At 40.8% G+C, this 19792-nt stretch overlaps 2 protein-coding genes across 2 annotated transcripts; one reads left to right on the top strand and one right to left on the bottom strand.

Annotated features, from left to right (window-relative positions):
- Positions 1-2791: 2791 nt before the first annotated feature.
- Positions 2792-5630, bottom strand: LOC115060214 (neurogenic differentiation factor 2-like). The gene is made up of 2 exons (XM_029528081.1): positions 5619-5630; positions 2792-3874 (listed from the first exon to the last, which is right to left on the bottom strand). The coding sequence occupies exon 2, from the start codon at positions 3863-3865 to the stop codon at positions 2792-2794; it is 1074 nt and encodes a 357-aa protein (XP_029383941.1). The 5' UTR covers positions 3866-3874; positions 5619-5630.
- Positions 4225-18663, top strand: LOC115060444 (protein phosphatase 1 regulatory subunit 1B-like). Its single transcript, XM_029528372.1, has 6 exons — positions 4225-4342; positions 11097-11239; positions 16248-16331; positions 16786-16861; positions 18005-18118; positions 18228-18663. The coding sequence occupies exons 1-6, from the start codon at positions 4225-4227 to the stop codon at positions 18359-18361; spliced, it is 669 nt and encodes a 222-aa protein (XP_029384232.1). The 3' UTR covers positions 18362-18663.
- The last annotated feature ends 1129 nt before the right edge of the window (positions 18664-19792 follow it).

The raw sequence follows: 19792 nt of genomic DNA, 5'->3' as shown, positions 1-19792 counted from the left end.
ATTTTATCTTTGAATTCATTCACTCATAAACGGAGCTTCTATTTCTTTCCTCTTTTTTAAAATCATGGAAGATTTGCGGTCAGTGTTACTGAAAAGAAAAACTCTAATTTGAGAGCAGTCTTTAAGGAGAAAAAAAAAAGTTAAAGAGGGAAATATATTTTAAACAGCTTTTTGTTTGTTTTGTTTGCTGATTACAAAAATGGCAGCCTTTCCAATCATTACATCAGCCTTTCAAATGTATCATCTGTGGTGAGAGGTGTGTAAGCACGTGCACAAGACTTACTGTGTGAATGTGTGTGTGTGTGTGTGTGTGTGTGTGTGTGTGTGTGTGTGTCTGTCCATGATACCATCTCTGGGCTTCTTCATTTCAAACCAACGGGCCATTGATTCACCTGATTTTGCACCTGCAGCTCTTGTATTGATGTGATGAGTCAGATGGGCCTTTTTGGCAAAAATGTGATATCAAATTAAAAATGTTTTTTTTTTTTTTTTTTTTTTTTTGACGTTCTTAATTTAAGAAATTGGTCTTTCTCTTTTGCAGTGTAACCCATCTTCATGCAGAATTTGCTGACATCTCTCCTGTTCTGTTTTCGCCTGCATGGGTCAGCGTTGGATGGGACAGTTTCCACCCTGCAGTGCCCAGTGCTGATTTCCCCTGGAAATCTACAACAACATATGGGACCCAGGGCAGTGGTCCAAAGATGGTGCTGGGCTCCACGATCAAGCCGACATAAACTCAAATCGTTAGATATTCGCTTGAAATATCACAATGGGTTCAAATACCAGGAACATTCCTTTCTTGTCACTTTAAAGAACCTATGTTTCAGGTTATTTAAATTATGTTTTTTCAACCAGGTTTATTTTTAATGACAGGAATTTAAAAAAAAAAGAGTTTGTGTCTTGTGAGTTTAGAGATGTAGTATTGAACCAGCTGCACAAACACACTTACCTGCTGTGACCACGCTCAGTTCCACCTTCACTGGGCTGGAGAACCAATTGATTCAGTCTCATCCAAAACTATTTATTACAGTGTCTCAATTGCTGTTGCTTTTTTTTTTTATTCTTTTTGTGATTGCTCTAGGTTAACGCAGCCTTCTCATCACTCTCTAGCTTAGCATTTATATTACTGAAAAGAGCTGAAATCACAGAGTGAAAGAACACACGGTGAAGTGTCTCTTCGCTTTTGAATGGGGTTTAAACCTCAGAGAGCTCAGCCCAGCTTCAGCTGGTTTTGGTGTGCTGCTCGGCTGTCTCTTCATTTACCAATTATGATGTAAAACAAGAAAAATAAAAAATAAAAAATATATTGACTTTGTGAAGGCTAGTTCATGAAATTGTTTGAAATTTCTAATGACTTCAGGTGAACACATATGCTATAATTGGTATAGAGTTGTTTGGGTTTTTCTTGAGAATGTCTATTTATTTATTTAGTTTCATGCTGTTGTGAAAAACCATCAGTTTTCAAGGTCATATCCAGATGAATAATATCCACAGCATTTCATTCTCACTAATTTAATAATTTCATCCAGATTTACCCTGAGGAAGGACGATCAAGATCATAGGTCTTAGTCCAAAGTGGCATTTGTGCCGAAGCTGGAGATTTACATTAAAGTCAAGTGTGAGAATTTTGCTACAAAAGTAGTGTCAGATTTTTCCCTCACAGGTGATCGAGTTGTTGCATTTATAGTTTTCAATCCAATTGATTTCTTTAATATGTTTATTTTATTTCTTAATCTTAACTACTTGACATCCAGTTGTTAGTTAGAGTAGTACAAGTGTTTTGTCAAATTTAATTTAAGAGGTTGTTCATCTCGTTAGTCAAACTATAGGCCTAAAATATTCTATTCAATTTTTCTTATCAGTCTTTTTTTTTTTTTTGGCATGTTTCTGTTTCAGCTGCAAAAGGCCCACACAGTTATAATTTAAAAACAAAATGATTTTAAAAAAAGAATTAGCTTTTTTTTTTTTTTTTTGGTGTGTCTCCGATCACGAATTATGTCTATAGTTTATAGTTGGATAGATAAACTCAAGAGACAACTTTGGTTTCACATTTATGCACAACATACAGGATATGTCAAAAATAGCTTTACCAGGGCAAGAGGACTCTATGGCATTCATGTCATCTGTGATGAATTTAGGCTGTACAGTCGACGGGTACTCTATAGGATATAAACATCTGAAAAGCCATTTTAATTCTAAATTCAAATAGACAAAAAAACAAAAAAACAAAAACATAAATAAATAAAATAAGGCAACTAAATGAAAATGTTTGCTATGTCTTAATAAATAAAGTCACTGACAAACAGCCAAATATTTCCTATATGATAATGTACAAGGTTTTTAATTTGTGTAAAGACTTTTATTTTTATATATATATATATTTAAATACTTTGAATCTAAGACCACTTTCTAGAAATATCATTACCTGTTTTATCGACACAGCCTCACAGTCAGTGTTCCCATGATGTTCAGAAAAAGATGTGTTGCATCATTTCAGACAATTATAAAACATTTTTTTTATTTGAGTTGTTTGTTGTCATAACATGTTTCTCGTGTACCTATACATCGTTTATGTCAATTGCACTCGTTCTGCATACAGGATAATAGTGGACACGCTGTGATAGGATGTACAACAGTATAGGGATGACATCAGTTGAATACAGAAGGAAATCAGATGACTCTTTCTGTCACTTCCGTCTCTCGTCCGATCAGAAACTCTTCTTGTTTTCCACACAATTTTACACGTTACAGGATTGTCATTATAAGGTCAATAAGCCTGACTGAGTCGAGCTCAGTTGTGGAAAAACGCATTGAGATCCTCATACGGAGGAGCCCTGTCATGGTGCAAGTGTGCGTCGTGGAAAGGTGGGATGTTTTCCGAGTGCGCACCACCGCTGCGCGCTCCCGAGGGCCCGAAAGGTAGACTGTGGCCGGGTCGAGACGAGGTCAGTCCAGAGTAATGCATAGAGTAGTGATAGTTCCTGTCTGTTTCTGTCGACTCCTGCTGCCTCCCAGACAATCCGCCGTTCAGGCACACGGGCGGGCTGTGCTGGCCTTCATAATCCGGGCTGCTGTAGTCGGGTGAAGTCCCCCCGGGCGGGTACACGGCCTCGTACCCGGAACCGTACCCGTGGCCTCGCAGGTTGAGAGCACCGCTTCCGGGTTGGTAGTGCGGACTGGACAGCCGGGAGCAGCGGTAGGAGTAGGGGTGCACGGAGAAAGGGGAGCTCGGCATGTGGAACCGGGCTGCGTCCGAGCACGGTTCAGTCAGGAAGTTCCTGGTGTTGAGCTGCAGGCAGCCCGCCACCAGGTTTGTGGTGGGCTGTGACAAGCCTTTACACAACATCTGCACATAGGTCACCACATCTGGACGTTTCCCGTTGCGTAAAATCTCCCCAAGAGCCAATATGTAATTCTTGGCCAGCCTCAGAGTCTCGATCTTGGAGAGTTTTTGGGTTTTGGAGTAGCACGGCACCACTTTGCGCAGATTGTCCAGCGCGGAATTCAAGTCGTGCATGCGCGTGCGCTCCCGCGCGTTCGCCTTCAGCCGCCGCATTTTGGAGCGCTCCTGGCGCGCCGGGGTCATCTTGCGTTTCTTTGGGCCGCGCTTCTTCGGCTTGTCTCCGCCGTTCTCGTCTCCGCACTCCTCCTCCTCGGCCTCGTCGTCCTCTTCGTCGTCACCGGCCATCTCGGACTCGGCTCGACTGCTCCCCTCCTGCGGCTCGTCCAGGTCGTCCTCCTCCAGGTGACAGGGCTCGTGCTCTCCGTCCTTGGCCTTGCAGTCCTCGCTCTCATTGTCCTCCACCCAGTCAGCCGCCAGCCTCTGGACGTCCGGCAGCACCTCGCTGAACAGACGGCTCAACATCGTGGCAGGGAACCTGCAAAAGAGACACACAACGCTTCAGCTGAGCTGCTCACGCAGCCATACCTGGCGCAGGTAGACCGCACAAGGCCGCAGCCTGCAGGGGGGGGCGTGGGGTTTGTTTTTAGCTGCTTTATGATTGAAGGGCCAAACAGCTTCCATCCTGAGAGGAAATATTCACAACACAGTTTCCATGTTCAGTTCTGAAATGGATCCAGATAATTAATAGAAGATTAAAGCGAACTTGCTTGTAGGCCTTGTAGCTTTTTAGACGACATATAAGGGACATTCCAAAAAGAGTGCAAGCTATTTTTTTTTATACTAATAAATATAGAGAGAGATTTACAAATTATTTTATTGTCATGCAGCAACAGCCCGGGCCAGCGCCTCGGCCTCCACATGTGCCTCGGTCTGTCCCCTCAAGCAGTCCGGCTCAGGGAGCGGCGCTGCCCCCCTTCCCCCCCAAGGGACGTATTAAGGGTGCGGTCCCCATTCCGTCCAATAAATTACCAACCTGGAGGAATTCCAGCACAGCCGGCTGCACACTGGACCACAGGAGCCCGAAATTTCATAACCCTGAATTAACAGGTTTCTAACCAATTTTGCTCTAAATGAACCTCAACTGATAAATAAATACATAAACAATGAACAACGAACGAACTAACTAAATTAATAAATAAATCCTCTTCAGCCCACACACCGCCCACTTTCAAGGTTTCTGTGATTAAAAATACAAAATAAATCTGCGAGAGCCGTGTGTGATATTTCAGAGAATGAATTAATGATACTGAAATGGACCAGAGCTCCTGCAGGTTCCTGCCGCACAGACGAACCGTTTTCTGGCATTTTTGTTTACTGCACATGAGCCATGGCCTAAAGTCATCTGGGGGTATAGTCTAGATCTTTTTAATTAACTCGTATCAAAATCACACAATTGCTGTAAAACCAAAGCTCAGTATACAGACACACAAGAGCGTTCCTGGTGACCATATTTGATCACTTTGATTTGTTTTAAAGATTTTTTTCCCCCTGACCAGCTTTAATTTAGAACGGATGTAAAAGATCTAGCCCCATCATATCCCAGATTTCTGGGCTCAGCTGTGTGTGCAGAGGACGAGGACGTATTTTTTCTAATCTTGTAAGCACAATGTAATTAATGCCAACCAATACCTTGTCAATTAGCCTGCGTATCTCTACGGAGAAGTCTACCCCCACGGTGCTCTGAAGCACGACGTGCACACACATACACACACTGGAACATAGTAAAATACACTCCAAAGCGCTCATTTTCTAACCTAACACAGTACAAATGACAGTAAAAAGTATAAAAGTAGCCCTTCTCTTACTGGGATTAATGAGGATTTATAGATTTACATCCCATTGAAACGAAATCTATCGAATCAAATGTGGGTGGATAAATATCTCGGAGGAGAGCAGCGATGAAAAACCTTTCTGATCACGTCTCATGCCAGAAAAAAACACAAGAAATCGAAGAGAGCCTTAATGAATAAAAATCATCCATCTGTCAGTGAAACACTAACACCCCCCCCCCCATTCGCCATACAACAGGCATCAACACAAAGACCAAACAAACCTAGATGTGTGTCTGATATTGTAGGAATTGTTTTGGAAATGTGCACAGCCTACCTCCGTGGTGGGGCGAAGCGGGTTTGTTTACACCATCTCTCTCCGGGTGGGCATCACATCCACACGCCCTGCGCGGATGCTTGTGCAGGAGACGCGCTGTAGTTGTGCTCTCACACCTCTCTCTCCTCTCCTGCCGCCCTGCTCTGCCTACTCCGCTGCTGCTGCTGCTGCTGCTGCTGCTGATGCTGCTGATGCTGCTGCTGCTATCCCCAGCCCAAACGCGTGGAGGGAGCCGTGTGGCACGTCAGAGGCAGAACTGGATGGGTTACATACCAGCTCCAATGCCAGGCCCATATGGCTGGCACGTCATTGGCAAGAGCCATCACATGAGAGCCGGTGATTGACATGCGGCCGCATTCACAGAGACTGGCTTCCCCTGGGGGAGAGGGACTCGCCATCTGTCACCGAGCTGAAAGAGAAAATGGAATAAGGAGTGAATGGCACAAAAAAAAAAAAAAAAAAAAAGGACAGGATTCAGACCGCTTCTGTTAGCCTCCATCTTTGGAAAAAAACGGGGTTAATCTCATATAGGAGGTTTAGGAAAACAATCCCCTTATGAGAAATAATTATAGTAATCCCATAATAATGCATTTGCAGTGATATCATTCAAATTGTAGGCTACAGCACAATGAGAATGCTCCAACTGGATTGTTATAGGATTACTTATAGGGTAATGATTTAGTTGGATAAGAATTAAAAAAAAAAGATTCATAAAGCAACAAATAATCCATCTAAATCCAATGGAGAAATTAATGAAACATTTCAGTGATAAATAGGCTAAAAGAGCAAGTTTGTAAACACAAGAATTAGACAGTTATCACTCCACACAAAGGCCCGGGATGAATAAGGGACCTGCCATAAAGATCAGAGTCAGGGTGCAATTGCCTAAACGAGTCATTTGAACTGAGCTAAGCAGAGCGTCTTGGTCTGGGTTGCCAGGCTTGGCACAGGTGCCTGTGGGCGGGCTGGTGCCAAAGGTGGCTGAGGCACAGATTGTAAAGAGGGACCAGAAGATGGGGCAAGACAAGAGAGTGGGAGAGACAGAAAGAGAGGGACGAAGAGTGAAAGAGGAAGCAGGGCCGTCATTATCACGGGGCTAAAATTTACAGGACACTGTCCCTGAAACAAACAAACACAAAAAACACAGAATTCTCTATTTCCAGTGAAACGACCAAAAATGCTTCACTGAGAAGCAAACAGCGGTATTTCTGGCTATAGCTGCTCACTCTCGTCTTCTAATGAAGACCTAAAGCCAAGGTCACTCCCCACCACAGTGCCCAGTCTGATTATACTGAGGGACATTGATGAAGAGGGGTCAAAATTATTTAAGCAAATCTCTCTTTGGTCCAAAATACTGCAAGACCCATCATCCAGAGATTGCATTGGTGTTTTTTTTTTTGTTTTTTTTTTAAATGACCTTTATCTCCAGCAGTCATCTATATTTACCACATTACAGTGTACTGATAAAAAGACACAAATCATTCCCTCATGGCAGAAATTACACACATTGAATTCACGTTTGACAAATAAGGAAATGAAGATGTTTCCCAATAAATTGGTAATTTCATTATGACAGTTTTGTTCTATAATTATGATGTTTCCTTTGCCATTAAGGTTCATGATACACACCATGTTGCAATTCCCTCCACAGCTCAGTCTGAATCTGAAATGTTTTCGAGACAATGAAACCTTAAAAGAGCAATTTGGTTTGTTTTACTCATCTGGGCTTTTGCTAAACCGATTGAACTCACACAAGAGCAGCCAGTCTCAGTTAATCTGCTTTCTCCGGCGACTTGTGGGTGACATCTACCGGCGAAGCTCAGCTGGTGCACTACTGAAAAAAAAAAAAGTAAGGAATCTCACTTACTTAACAGGTGGTGGAGTGTTTTATTGTACACCCTACTAAGTAATGAGAGTGACACCTGAATGTGTAAATGTGTCAGTTTCCAAATAGATCATTAGACCACAGTATAGTATTAATTGTTATTTGAGTATTTAGGTCTAATTTTGTCAAAACTAATATATAAACTGAATTCTGAATTTTAAAATTTTGCCTCATGTTTGCATCCAGTGTGAAATATCTTACTAGATATTTTTAAAAACAAAATAACACGTGTTAATGCACTTTCCCTGCAACATTCAGATTTGACCGTTCTCGCCATATTTTGATCATTTGATTTGATCATCACCTTTGAGTTGATCCATCATCAGCTGTGGTTTTAAATCTTTCCCAGTTCAAGGATATTTAAGGGGACCTGAATTTGACCCCCGACCCACCCACACACACAGAAAAAGTGCCTTTAGATGTTTTATCACAGAAAAATAACAAAAACCTCTGACCCAAAAGGTGATACATTCTGTTATTGTGTTATTTTCGTTTGGAGTTGATTCCTCTGAGGGGACCCTGGTCTCGGGAGCACCACTTTGAAAACCACAAATAAACATTAGCCGTTAAGTTGGCGCCTCCTTGTGGTAATTTGAAGAACAACACTGTGGCAGACTACTGTTGACAGTAATACAAATGACTAAGATGTACCTGCTCTATGATTGACGCAACTCTGTGATTTGGAGCTATGTAAATACGTTTGATTTGATAAATTTTTTTTTACAATACTATATTCCTATATCTGGTTCCTCTGGAGCTCTGTGAATTCAGATGCTCTCTGAGTGATTGATTGTTGCTGACGATATTGTGTATTTTGATGAACACTTTCTGCTTTTTATTGAAAATACATCTTCTATTTCAAACATTAGAAAATCTATAATCACACCTCGTAGCATAGTTCTGCAAATGCTCACAAAAAGCCCATATGTTCGGTTTTCAAGGTCAACAGTTGAAGTGAACGTGAATAGAGCCACAGATGGCCTGTGTTTAAATTTCCAAGGTGGAAGTTTTACTTTTCCTCTGAAGACCTTTCCCAGCAGGTCTGAGTTTGCTGTCAGCAGCAATTCTCCCTGGAGCTGGCAGAGATCCAGAGCCTTTCTCAAGTTCACTTCAGTACAGGCCAAACCGGCTGGGATCAAACCACGGGAGTCCCTGTAGGATGGTCTGCTGCCTCTCCAATCAAACTGCATCAGAGCTGAGAGGAAGCAAGAAAACCCAAAAATTTTCAGGGAGCAAAAATATACTCACTTTCAAATGAAAGCCTCCGTTTGTCTCCTCACATTGACTTGTTATATTATATTTCTCACCCTCACTTCCCCTCCCTCTCTCGCTAATAAATAAAACTCACACTCTGAAGCCATTGGCACATGTTCGGTTGTTGATTGAACTTGTTCTATATCTAATTAACTACATTTTCTATTGTATTAGCTAATGAACAGAGATACAAAAGCTGATATTTCTGGATTATTATTAAAACCACAAATTTTTTTGTTTGTCTCTTAATTTTAGAAGAACTATCATTTTCTATCATAAATTATGATAACAGTTTTTTTTTTTTATTGCAATCAGAGTTTTTATCATTGTTTCTCACATTTCATATGAGCCCCATATTTTCTGTTGGTTTGTATGTACTATAGGCTTGTATGATTTAAGTACCTGGATGCATTTTCATTTTGACTTTGTGTTATGTGGTACAGTGGTTCGGAGGCCTTAGCATACCATGCCAATGTACCCAAAATGCAGACAATCAGGGATTTGGAAGTGTTTCATAATGAAACAGATATTTACAAAAAAAGAGTATGAATGAAATGTGAATCATTAAATCCAACTGATGAATTCAGGAACATAGTCCATACAGAACAGGAAGAACAACAAGGGGGAAGTGAACATGGAGGACAGGAATAAGACCCCAGAGATGGGTGTAGACCTGCTCTACGTGTAAAGTGCCTTGCTGTATCTCAGACCAGACTGCTGACTGGGAACAAGTTCAACATGAGGTAACATGTTACTTACCTTTCGATTTCACATTCCACATTTTGGACGAAGGAGGTATCTCCAAGCCCCACTTGGCCCCATTGCCCCAACGAAATGCTAATGCTAATGCTAATGCTAACGAACTTTTCAAATTTGGTGAAGTAACATAAAGTAACATAAAGTAACATCATGTTTTATCCACCAGAAACCTTCGTGGTTCATGTTACACATTTATCCGTTTCGTGACTTTTTAGTCCAAACTCTCCTGCCCCCCCCCCCATAAGCATATAGGTTTGTTTATTGTTCCGCTCTAATGAACCTACCGACGTTCATCATTATTGTCGCACTTTGGTTCCGGGTTACTTTTTTGGCCTAATGTCCTTTTCATTGACGCTAGATGTAGGCTATCAATGATTACTTTGTTTGTGCATGGGTGTTTTGTTTTGATTGTTAGACCTTTGTTGTCAATGAAGAAATAAAATCAATCAATCAATAAAGATAGGCATGAAAAGGAAATTTTACCTTACCATACCATAATAATCTGTATAAATTGTATTACCAGAAAAGAAAAACGATTTATTCCTCTGTTGCTTTATGATGCCTGTACCACTTTTGGTTGTACATTTGCATATGGATTTGGATGCTTTTACCAAGACTGCCTCTCTTCTCTCCTCAAACTTACTCTCAAGCTCTCACACACACCAACACAAGTACACACACTATGCCAACTGCACAGCCAACGCTCAACTCTTCAAAGAGAACCTGTTTCCATGGCAATGAATTTACAGCTAAGTATTTATCATACAATGTAGTATCACATAGCCTCAGTGGCCAGAGGATTAAAGTGGTTAAATGTTTCCTATATTTTAAAACAAAAACATATTGTTACAGGACTTCAAGGCTTGTCGATGATAAGTAAATGTGCATCAATATGCTTTAAAATCAACCCGAGTGTTGATGTACAATACCTTGAACTGCAAAGTAGTCCACCAGCAGAAAGCAAAATGGGTCTGCTATTTTCACAACTCCTGAAAACGCAGCAGAAAAAAATAGACAATTTCCAAATTTAGCTAATTTGTGCCAACAGTTAAATGGATAAAGTGATTAAACGTATAGTATTATTAACATTTAAGTGTTACTGAGTCTACCATCCATTATGTGTCGATCTGTGTCCATTTTAGGTTATAACCTAATTATTATTTTTTTTTTTTTAAGAATTAGATTATGAATCTTTACTTATGTATATATTTTATTTCACAGAGCTTTGTGGAGGTTTCAGACCTAAATTTTAAATGATAATAATAAATTCTCATTAAGAAAATCTTCAGATTTTAAATAATAGGTTTCCAAGCAGAGTGACATAGAGGACATCTCAGCCCATTTTCAGCTCATCTCATGGGAAATTTATTTCTGGGCCACTTTTGAACTGCAGTTGAAGCAAGTTTTCCGACGGGTCTCTAGACACAGCGGGAGCAAGAGACATAGTCTAAAATAAGCGAGAGAGAGAGAGGGAGAGGGAGAGAGAAAGGAGGGGGGGGGGGGGGGGCGTGAAAGGACGCACGTATAGCTGACAAACGCAACCCCAGAGTCCAAAGAGATCTGCTGGGACACCAGGATGGTCACTCATAGATAGTTCATATTTTCTTTTGCAGGCACACAGCTTTCAGGGACAGCTGAGTCGGAGGTGTCTCCTCCTGTGGACTTCCGTGCGCTCGGTTGTGGCTGCAGCCCGGCTGGACGCCAAAGACCCGCTGCTCCCCGCTGAGACGGAGGTGATGGAGCAGGAGGAGGACAAGGATGCGAAAAGGAAGATCCAGTTCTCTGTGCCTTCCTCGGTTCCCATTCAGCTGGACCCGCGACAGGTGGAAATGGTGAGAAGAGTCCAGCGTGTAGCCTACTAGTTTGATGATGATAGGTGGTGGCCAGGTCAAATCTCGGTCACATACTAAATCCTGGTTGAGCCTCAAACTTCTTATTTCTAAATGTTACTCTTTTATATTAGCATCCAGAGGCAGATTGGTTCATTTCTTTGAGCTAGTATGTGGGATGTCCCAGTTCAGCAGGCAATTGAATAATTTAAACGTGAGACACATTTGTCTTCAAGTTCAGTCACAACTTGAAACTGTGAGTGTCGCCCTCTTCTGTGGCATCTGAAGCATCCAGTCTTGCCACCGAGGTTGACAGACAGTTACATAACCAGTCTATCACGACTTTGCAGAAGTCTGCATTTTGATGTTGCGTATTAGGGCTCTGTGGGCAGCAGGGTATGGGCAGCACTAGGATTAAGCTGAGCTGTGCAGCCTTATTTTTTGGAGCCCTTAAAAAGTGATGAGGCATCTCTGTCCTTCGAAGGGATTGGGGGAGGAGGCGAAAGAGGAGGAAGATGAGGAAGTGAAAGATAAAGCACCGTTTGTAATATTAAAAATGAGATTATGTGTCTGAGTGCTAATGCCCTTCCCACATCTGTGAGGCAAAGTGTGGGGGGTCCGGTTGTTAGTCATATATTGGAAAGAGGTGATGAGTGCATTATGTAAAGTAAACAAAGCTCAACTCAGAATTCTGTTATGCTGAATCACCCCAAAGCAAAGGCAGGTGAACATGCTGACATGGAGAGACGGAAACTATGTTTGAGAAATAATGCAGTGTGAACAAGAATAATGTTGGCCTGTGCAGTATAGGGGCAGAGCATCTATTATGTCTGGCAACGATCCATAGAGGTCATCAAGGTAACACTGAGATAACTTGGATGCACCCCCCCCCCCCCCCCCTCACCTTGGAAGTCTTGTTTCAGGCTGGGAAGTTAAAAATAAACTAATAAATCAGTCATGTCTACATACTCAAGTATTTCTCACGCATCTGTTATTTACAGCCCAATTTACAGTCTCTGGGGCTTTGGACTACTTTCTTCACCTTTTTCTAGTGTTGAACTATTCTCTTATTTGCCTTTCCAACTGCTCAAGTTAAAGCAACTCTGATTCTTATGGTAATTATGCTTACATAAATGATCCAGGAAAGGTTCACATTACTAACCCTACTCATTCCTTATCCCTCTATTCTCCCACATGAAGCTCACCTTCTAAAATGCTTAGCCTCATGTGGGTGCATGAGCTAAATCAGTTTGCCTATACGATGCTATAGCAGTCTGTTGGCTCAAGACCAAGTAGGATTACTTCAAATCTTCCATCATGGATGTAATGAGAACCGCAGCAGCATCCAGCCTAACGCTTGTAAAAGGTGATCAGGTTTATATGCACATAATACGTATAATGCATCTTCTTATAGCCTTGAAAGAAATACTCAATCTGATGCTGCAATGAAGAAGGAATAAGAAATTCTTCAACATTTAAGCTACCAGAGCTCCAGCTGTGGGGATAAAGTCATTCAGCTGCAAAACCATTTTTATAATCCATTTTGTCAGCTGCTTGCATGAGAATCTTTCTCCTTCCTTCTTATTTTTCTCGCTGACCACTGTTTCCCAGCAGTGAAGCCTGCCACCACGGTGATTATAAAAATCATCTAATGGCCATGTCAACTGGGGTGAGACTCAGCTGTACTTGAAGTATGTCTGAATGCTGCAAACCAGCACCCTCTTGGATGAGAAATAAGGGGAGGGAGTTAGCATTTCTTGTTCATTTGTCATTCACCACCTCTCGTTTAATCCACCACTGCTTATAGTCTGATGCTTTGCTTAGTTATTCACCCAACAGCCTGCAAAGCTGCTGTCAAGTTCATCAAGGACCAACATTGTCATCAAAACTAAAGCCATCCCCTGTCAAAGGCTGACTGTGCCTTCCATTCACACTGCTAGCAGAGCAAGTGTCTATAAGTAAAGGGAGAGCCAATGTTTCAACAACACTGCTACAACATTAACATTGAAATGGCAAGTGAGAGCACGGAGGAAGATAAGTGTGTGGGAAGGAATAAATAAATACGAGTGTTGAGTTGAGCAATACAATGGAGGTGAAAAATAAAAAAAGATAACCGTAAAAACAAGTAAAACAAGGAAAGAGAGATATTCATGAGCCAAGGAGCTGAGTGATTAAAACCAAAGAGATTAGCTGTGGATGACTAAGACCGGAACCAAGGGCAAAGATAGCTCCTGCCAAGAACAAATTTTCACCACAGCTCAGCCAAGGGCTCCAAACTCCAGTAGGGTCTCACTCCATAAAGCCAACACTCTCCACACTGGCCCTGTTATTACGTTATTCTCTTACACAGAGCTGGCCAGAATAACAGGACACAATGATAAAATGCTAATGTCAGGATAGAAGCTGGCTGCTTGCCTCCGCAGTATACACAGTAACTCCAGGTAAATGTAAAACTTTACACTGTGTGTATTGCTATCATATAGCCCACGCCGCTGCAGCAACAGGATTGTGTTTCCAGCCAAGTAATTTGGTCGAAAAAGGTTAAAATCAGGCAATAATCCTTTATAAGGATTTCTTCAGCAAGTGGTGGGTTTGATTAATCTTTTCTCCAATGTGTCATGCTTAAATCAGGCTTGGCACAGGATTATTCACATAATAATTTGCACTAACACAACATTATAATGTGGTACCAATCGTTACGTGGATAGGTTATTTCTGCATGAAGGGCTCTTCATGACACTATACCCACACAGTGGCGCAATTGTTCATTATAAACATCCAGATTAATGCACTGAAGTTGAATGTTAGGTAACAAGGTCATGCTACATACCAAAAATGGGGCAGGGGATTAACTATGTGAGGACTATACTCAGGTCCAATGCTACTGCTGCATGGTTGGAGTTGCAATATTTCTAATTCATCTGGATAAATCTCAAACAGGAAATAAAAACTGTCTGAAAGATGCATGAACACATTGGGCATGCACAGTTGGCTTCATCTGGTCCAGCTGTCCTCACTCTCACTGGCATGTTGTTCCACGATTGGTGACACCAAATATGATATGACCCCTCTGGCTTTGTTAACACATTTTTGTAGAGAGTTGAAGCTGAGTAGAAGCTGTTTGTCATTCAGCAGCCCAAAATGTTTCTGTCATCCTTTAAACTTGCAAAAAATGCCTAAAATATCTTGTATTTCTTTCCAAAAGTAGTCTCAGAGGCTTGTCTCATTCAGCCTTCTTGGACTGTAATGCCAAAACATTGAATCATTAAATAATCATAATCATTACTGTATTTGCTCAACAACTCAGGATAGCTATGAACAAATGATTTAGTTCAAACAGAAGTACTGTCAACATTGATACATGAAAATCTCCAATGAGAGCTAATTTTTCAAGTCTAGTACATGAGCCCATTCAAAAAGATCAAATCATTCATCCATGCCAAAGTTCTCCCGATGTTTAACAAGCACTTCAGAGACGCACAACAAGGCCCCGATGACGACACTATGTTCCCTGCAGGTGCTTAACCTCACAGCTATTCTAGTAATGAACCACTTAGAAAAGGTCATTTTGTCTGAAAGGGCTTTTGGACAGGTGCAGGACACAATGGCGTGTTTAATTCTCGTGAGTGAATATGCATGAGTCCAGCACGCAGAGGGAGGCCGAGGCAGTAAGAGTTACTCCAAAATGAAACTGCCCACACACTTTGTGCCTACGCTCTTGGCTGTGAATGGTTTGGCAGCCACTCGTGTTTCACAACAATCTTATTAACATAACATGTTACAAAATAGAGAGTGATGACTGCATCGTATGTGTCATAACACCTTTATTAGTCGTTAGCCGGAAGAATGTGTTTTGTGATTTAGTGTATAATTCTGGGATTGTGTGTAACATGGCTTTACTAGAAAAGTTTTAATCATCAGAATGTTGGAAGAAAACTGCCTGCAGACATCATTCAGATGTTTTCAAAATGGACTCGAGTCAATTTAACCTCAGCCTTTCACTTTAAAAGAAAGAGTGCTCAGAATGTATGCACAATAGAACATAGCAGTTGGATCATTATTTATTTCCTGGCATACTGTATAAAGGGTGCTTGAATGTTGTTGGAAATACAAATTTTACATACTCAATGTTGATTTTAAAAATGTTTTGGAAAAGTAACTAGATGCTATATACAGTGCTGTAAAATATGCAGCAATTCTCTCCTAAAGGTCACTGACTGTAAAAATATTTCAGTTGTTTGTGTGACTTTTCTCTTTGGGTCAGAAATGTAAAAAAAAAAAACCAAACAAACAACAACTCTCAGTGTGGATTTTGTGTGAGAGAAAAAAAACCCATTCACAATGAATGACTGAATACATCTATATGCCTCCAATTACTGTCAAACTGACGTGCATCATTTTTATAAGAACAAACTGATGATATTTCTATTGCATTTCATCAGTTGTATAATATATGTTTGCATGGCTCACTCTGCTTCATCTACAATAAAGGAAGCTGATGAGTCTGCAGGAACTCAGGCACAGAGGATTCATTATTGAGAGGTGGCATCAGATTCTATTTAACAGCATCAGAAAGATACAGCACAAGTAATGCATGAGAACTGCTGTGATTTGGAAGAGAATGGATGTTAAATAAAAAAATAAAAATCAATGAAAATATGAGAGCAATTATTCTGCAGTATGATGTTAGATAGGCATGTCATGGTAAAATCACACAGTGGTCAGCAGAACAGAAAAATGACAGCCAAGTGATGGGAACATGCAGGATAACAGTAAGCAAATTTAAGTAATCCAGCCACCATCTATGACAAGAACTAATCCTCATTCTCATACAATCTGGATAACAATCTCATGAATGTTGTTACATAATATGAAGAAGAATGGCAAAATAGTTGTTGATCTGCACAGCTGTGGAAATAATCAGATATTTCTAACTGAGTCAAGAAAACGTAAAATTCTCACAGCTGATTACAGTCTGAGTCTCTGCCTGTCTTCCTCTCTCTTTATGAAGATACGACGCCGAAGGCCAACACCAGCTACACTCTTCAGACTGACAGATCCACCTTCGCCAGATGAAGACAGCAGCCCACATCAGGTAGGTCAGCTGCTTGGAAATCAAAAGTTGTCTGTCAGTCGGAGTCCAGCGGTTTTATAGGAGGTGTAGATACCAGCTCTTTTGCAGTTGTGCATAAAGCAGTGACATGTTTCGAGGAAAGAGTGTTATTTTATGTTGAATAATTGTTGGAGTTTTCCTTTAAAGTGCAATGAAGTCTTAGTGTGAGTGTTGTGCAGTGAGATGCTTTAGTTGCAATAGAGAGTAAAATAGGATTAAACTTGATCCCTCTATTCTTTGTATCTCACTTATATCAATTAGACTCTTTAATCTTGAGGGAATGTGTCATCTTTGCAGCCTTTCTACTATAATGCCAAGAACAATTTACAATATTTCATTAAACGAAAGATCAGTGAGCGGTATTTTGGCAAACCCCAACCGAATAACACAAAACCATCTACTGTCTGATATCAGTTAACCATGACTTTGTTTGCAGTGGCTTCTGGGTGAAAATGGAGCCTCGAAAGCCAAGCTGGTTCATGCATCAACCTACCAGCCGCCCTCACTGAAAGGTCAGTGCTGTCTGCAGTGTGCCTGGCCCACATAATGTGTTTTAATTTACGTAACAAATAACACAAAATGGAAGACTTTGGGAGGCCTAATTCTACTGCTGCCATGTGGTCTATATCTGTTCCGAAATCATGTGTACCCAAAAAACAGTGAGAGAGGTGTGTGTCTCTATGTGTATCTCTGCATGTCTCCGTGTGTGTGATTGTGTGTGTTATGTGAGATTAGGAGCAGAGGCAGCTGTGGGTCTGTTCTGGATCATCCTGGATTATAGGATGGGCACACAGCTGCAACATGGTCTCACACACACACACACACACACACACACACACACTAATAGACTGACACCCATAGTGACAATAAAATATTACAATTTGATATGAATAATGATTGCTTGTTTAAATTTTTGTGGGGTTTATAGTTTTGGCCCTTGCAATCCTGGCTGTTGTTTGTCATAATGCTTTACTGAAGTTTTATTGGTGTTTTATGTCGAATTTTACACTATTACGACACACCTATATATTTTTACATACCAGCAATTTCTTTATTTTGAAGGGGTACCAAATATTACCAAACATGTGTTATCAAAGCCTAAAAAAAAGTTGCTCAAATATGACACCATATCATTATGAAATGCATACTTACAAACAGTTACTGTTGAAGGTGCAGGTGGGAGTTAAATGCATAACTTTTGCTCATCAAAACTTTCATTTACCATTAAGGGTTGTTTTTGACTGGCACATTCATATTATATTTGCTCTTCTGCCTTTCATCACACTGGCCTCATACTACAACTGAAGCCAATCTTGCCTTCACTGACCTTCACCTTGCTGCAATGATGTGCAGGTCCAGCATCAACGGGCATTGTTGTTGAGTTAAGTTAAAGGTGTAACAAAGTAAATGTCTGTGCAAAGTTAACCAGCTTTAAATAGAGTCGAAAAATCTTTCTTAGTTCCATTCAGATTTGGGTTGGGTGAAAATAGTACTATATGTTACTACTATTATTATGACATTACTCATTATGATAAAACTCATAAAAAGGCAGCCAGTAACGTGAATAATAGGAGGCAAATGCCAGGGCTGCCAATTAACACCACCTCCTTTCCTAGTTAACCACCATGTGAGCCCAGTCTGATTTGCATTTTCAGCTGTCCAGAGGATGGCCCAGGTCCACTTGGCCTCACTGGACAGAAAGGACTTTTCTTCGGAGGAAGAAGAGGAGGAAGGAGAGAAAAAGAGCCAGCAGACAGACTCAGCTACAGGTAGGTATGACAGGTTGATCTCTCATAATGTACCGTTTTTTCAATCTTGCCACTAGTGATACATATACATTTAGATTGCCCACACTTCCATAAATGTCTTTCTTGTCAGATCTAAGAGAAGACAACCAAACGCTAAATGATCACTTCCCTGAGTCTGGCATTTCAACGGTAAATGTTGACCTCGGCTATCACTACGAACATGAAGAGGAGGCCAAGGAAAGAGCGGAAGGAAAGGGAGAATGACAAAAAGGCTGCTCCATAAGAGTGTCAGTCAGGAACCAACTTGCATTGCACATATATGGGCATGCACGGGCGTATGTATGAGTGTGTGTTACATTGGTCCGTGAGTGTGTGCATGTTTGGGAAAAGAATGATTAATGTAGAAAAGAGAGAGAGTGTGTGTGGCAGGAAGGGGGGCAGATGGGCACTCAGAAAGGTCAGAAAATTAATGAGCAGGTGAGGAGGAAACATTTAACCCGAGACTTTGAAAAGAAAGTCACGTCCCAGTCGGCCAAGGGAGCCAGAGCTAAATTCCATTCAGCCAAGGACACTGAACAAGAAACATGAACTGCTCAGAGTGGCAGGATTTTCTCTTTCAATAAAGATTTCAAGATTTCATTGTGTGTTGTGACATTTGCACCTTGGGCAAGTTTTCTATAAAACCTCCCGCATGTTAAACGTCAGATTCTGAATAACCTTTATTTGATAAGTGCAGGTCATTTCACTACACTGGTGCTAAACACGAGAACAATCTGAAATTTCAGGAGATGCATATGGTCGAAGACAGTAACAAGATTTTATGCGAGGTGACAATTACTATGCACCTGAAATTACAACATGTATACTGTAAAAATATACAATTTACTACTCTGTTTAATCTGTTGTTTAATGGCAGCGAGGTGTTGCTGCTGCAGAGAAGCAGCGTTGATGAGGTTGTTGTGTGGTTTGTGTCATAATGTGTGGGTATGGATAAGGTTTGATGTTAGCAATGTATGCAGATATCAGCCGTGTGAAATTTTATATTGTGGGGTGATACAGAATTTGTGTAAAGGTCAAAGTCAAACACAACCAAATCTCACACAGGGCTGCTTCTGAAGTTCATCACCTTTGTAGAGGTTTACTTGCAAGGTCAAGAAACTCAAAGGAGGATGGATTACTGATGATTTGAGCACCGTCAGAGCCACAACAGAGCAGATTAAATTATATCAGCCCGATCCAACTAATCATGAGAATGCAGCACAGTTACTGGTTTCATATCCGTAACAGAGCGATTAGAGTATCCTCTCTGTGGGATAACAAAGATGGTGGGGGGAGGTAGTTAGAAGATGAGAATGGACCTATATTTTCAGCATGGAGGTTCTTTCATATTCATGTATTAAAATTATGTTTTGGTTTGATTGCCAATAAAAATATGACCATGGCTAGCTGGTTCTTGTCTGAAGAGTTCAGCTAAAACATGGAATGTAACATCTATGTGTTTAAATTCAGAAAATCACAACTGATAGGAAGTTTGTAAGAGGATTTTTAGCATTTCTTTTAAACAATACTTCCAAAGAAAATGACCAAAAATGTCTGTTTGTTCTGGCACCTTAACCATCCCAAAAGATGATTAATTTGGGTTGTGTATTTATTGAGATTACAGTAATATGGGTGAGACTGAAGATGGTCACTTAC

This window comes from Echeneis naucrates, chromosome 19 (genome assembly GCF_900963305.1).
Source record: "Echeneis naucrates chromosome 19, fEcheNa1.1, whole genome shotgun sequence".
NCBI lineage: Eukaryota > Metazoa > Chordata > Actinopteri > Carangiformes > Echeneidae > Echeneis > Echeneis naucrates.
Note: the sequence above shows the minus strand (reverse complement) of the source record. Positions and strands in the feature narration are given on the sequence as shown.

Bases quoted from the DNA above. Each gene is read 5' to 3' on its own strand.
- LOC115060214 (XM_029528081.1), bottom strand. From the start codon at position 3,865: ATGTTGAGCCGTCTGTTCAGCGAGGTGCTGCCGGACGTCCAGAGGCTG.
- LOC115060444 (XM_029528372.1), top strand. From the start codon at position 4,225: ATGCAGCAACAGCCCGGGCCAGCGCCTCGGCCTCCACATGTGCCTCGG. The intron at 16,332-16,785 runs GTAGGTCAGCTG...CTTTGTTTGCAG, and splicing joins AAGACAGCAGCCCACATCAG to TGGCTTCTGGGTGAAAATGG. The intron at 16,862-18,004 runs GTCAGTGCTGTC...TTGCATTTTCAG, and splicing joins CCAGCCGCCCTCACTGAAAG to CTGTCCAGAGGATGGCCCAG.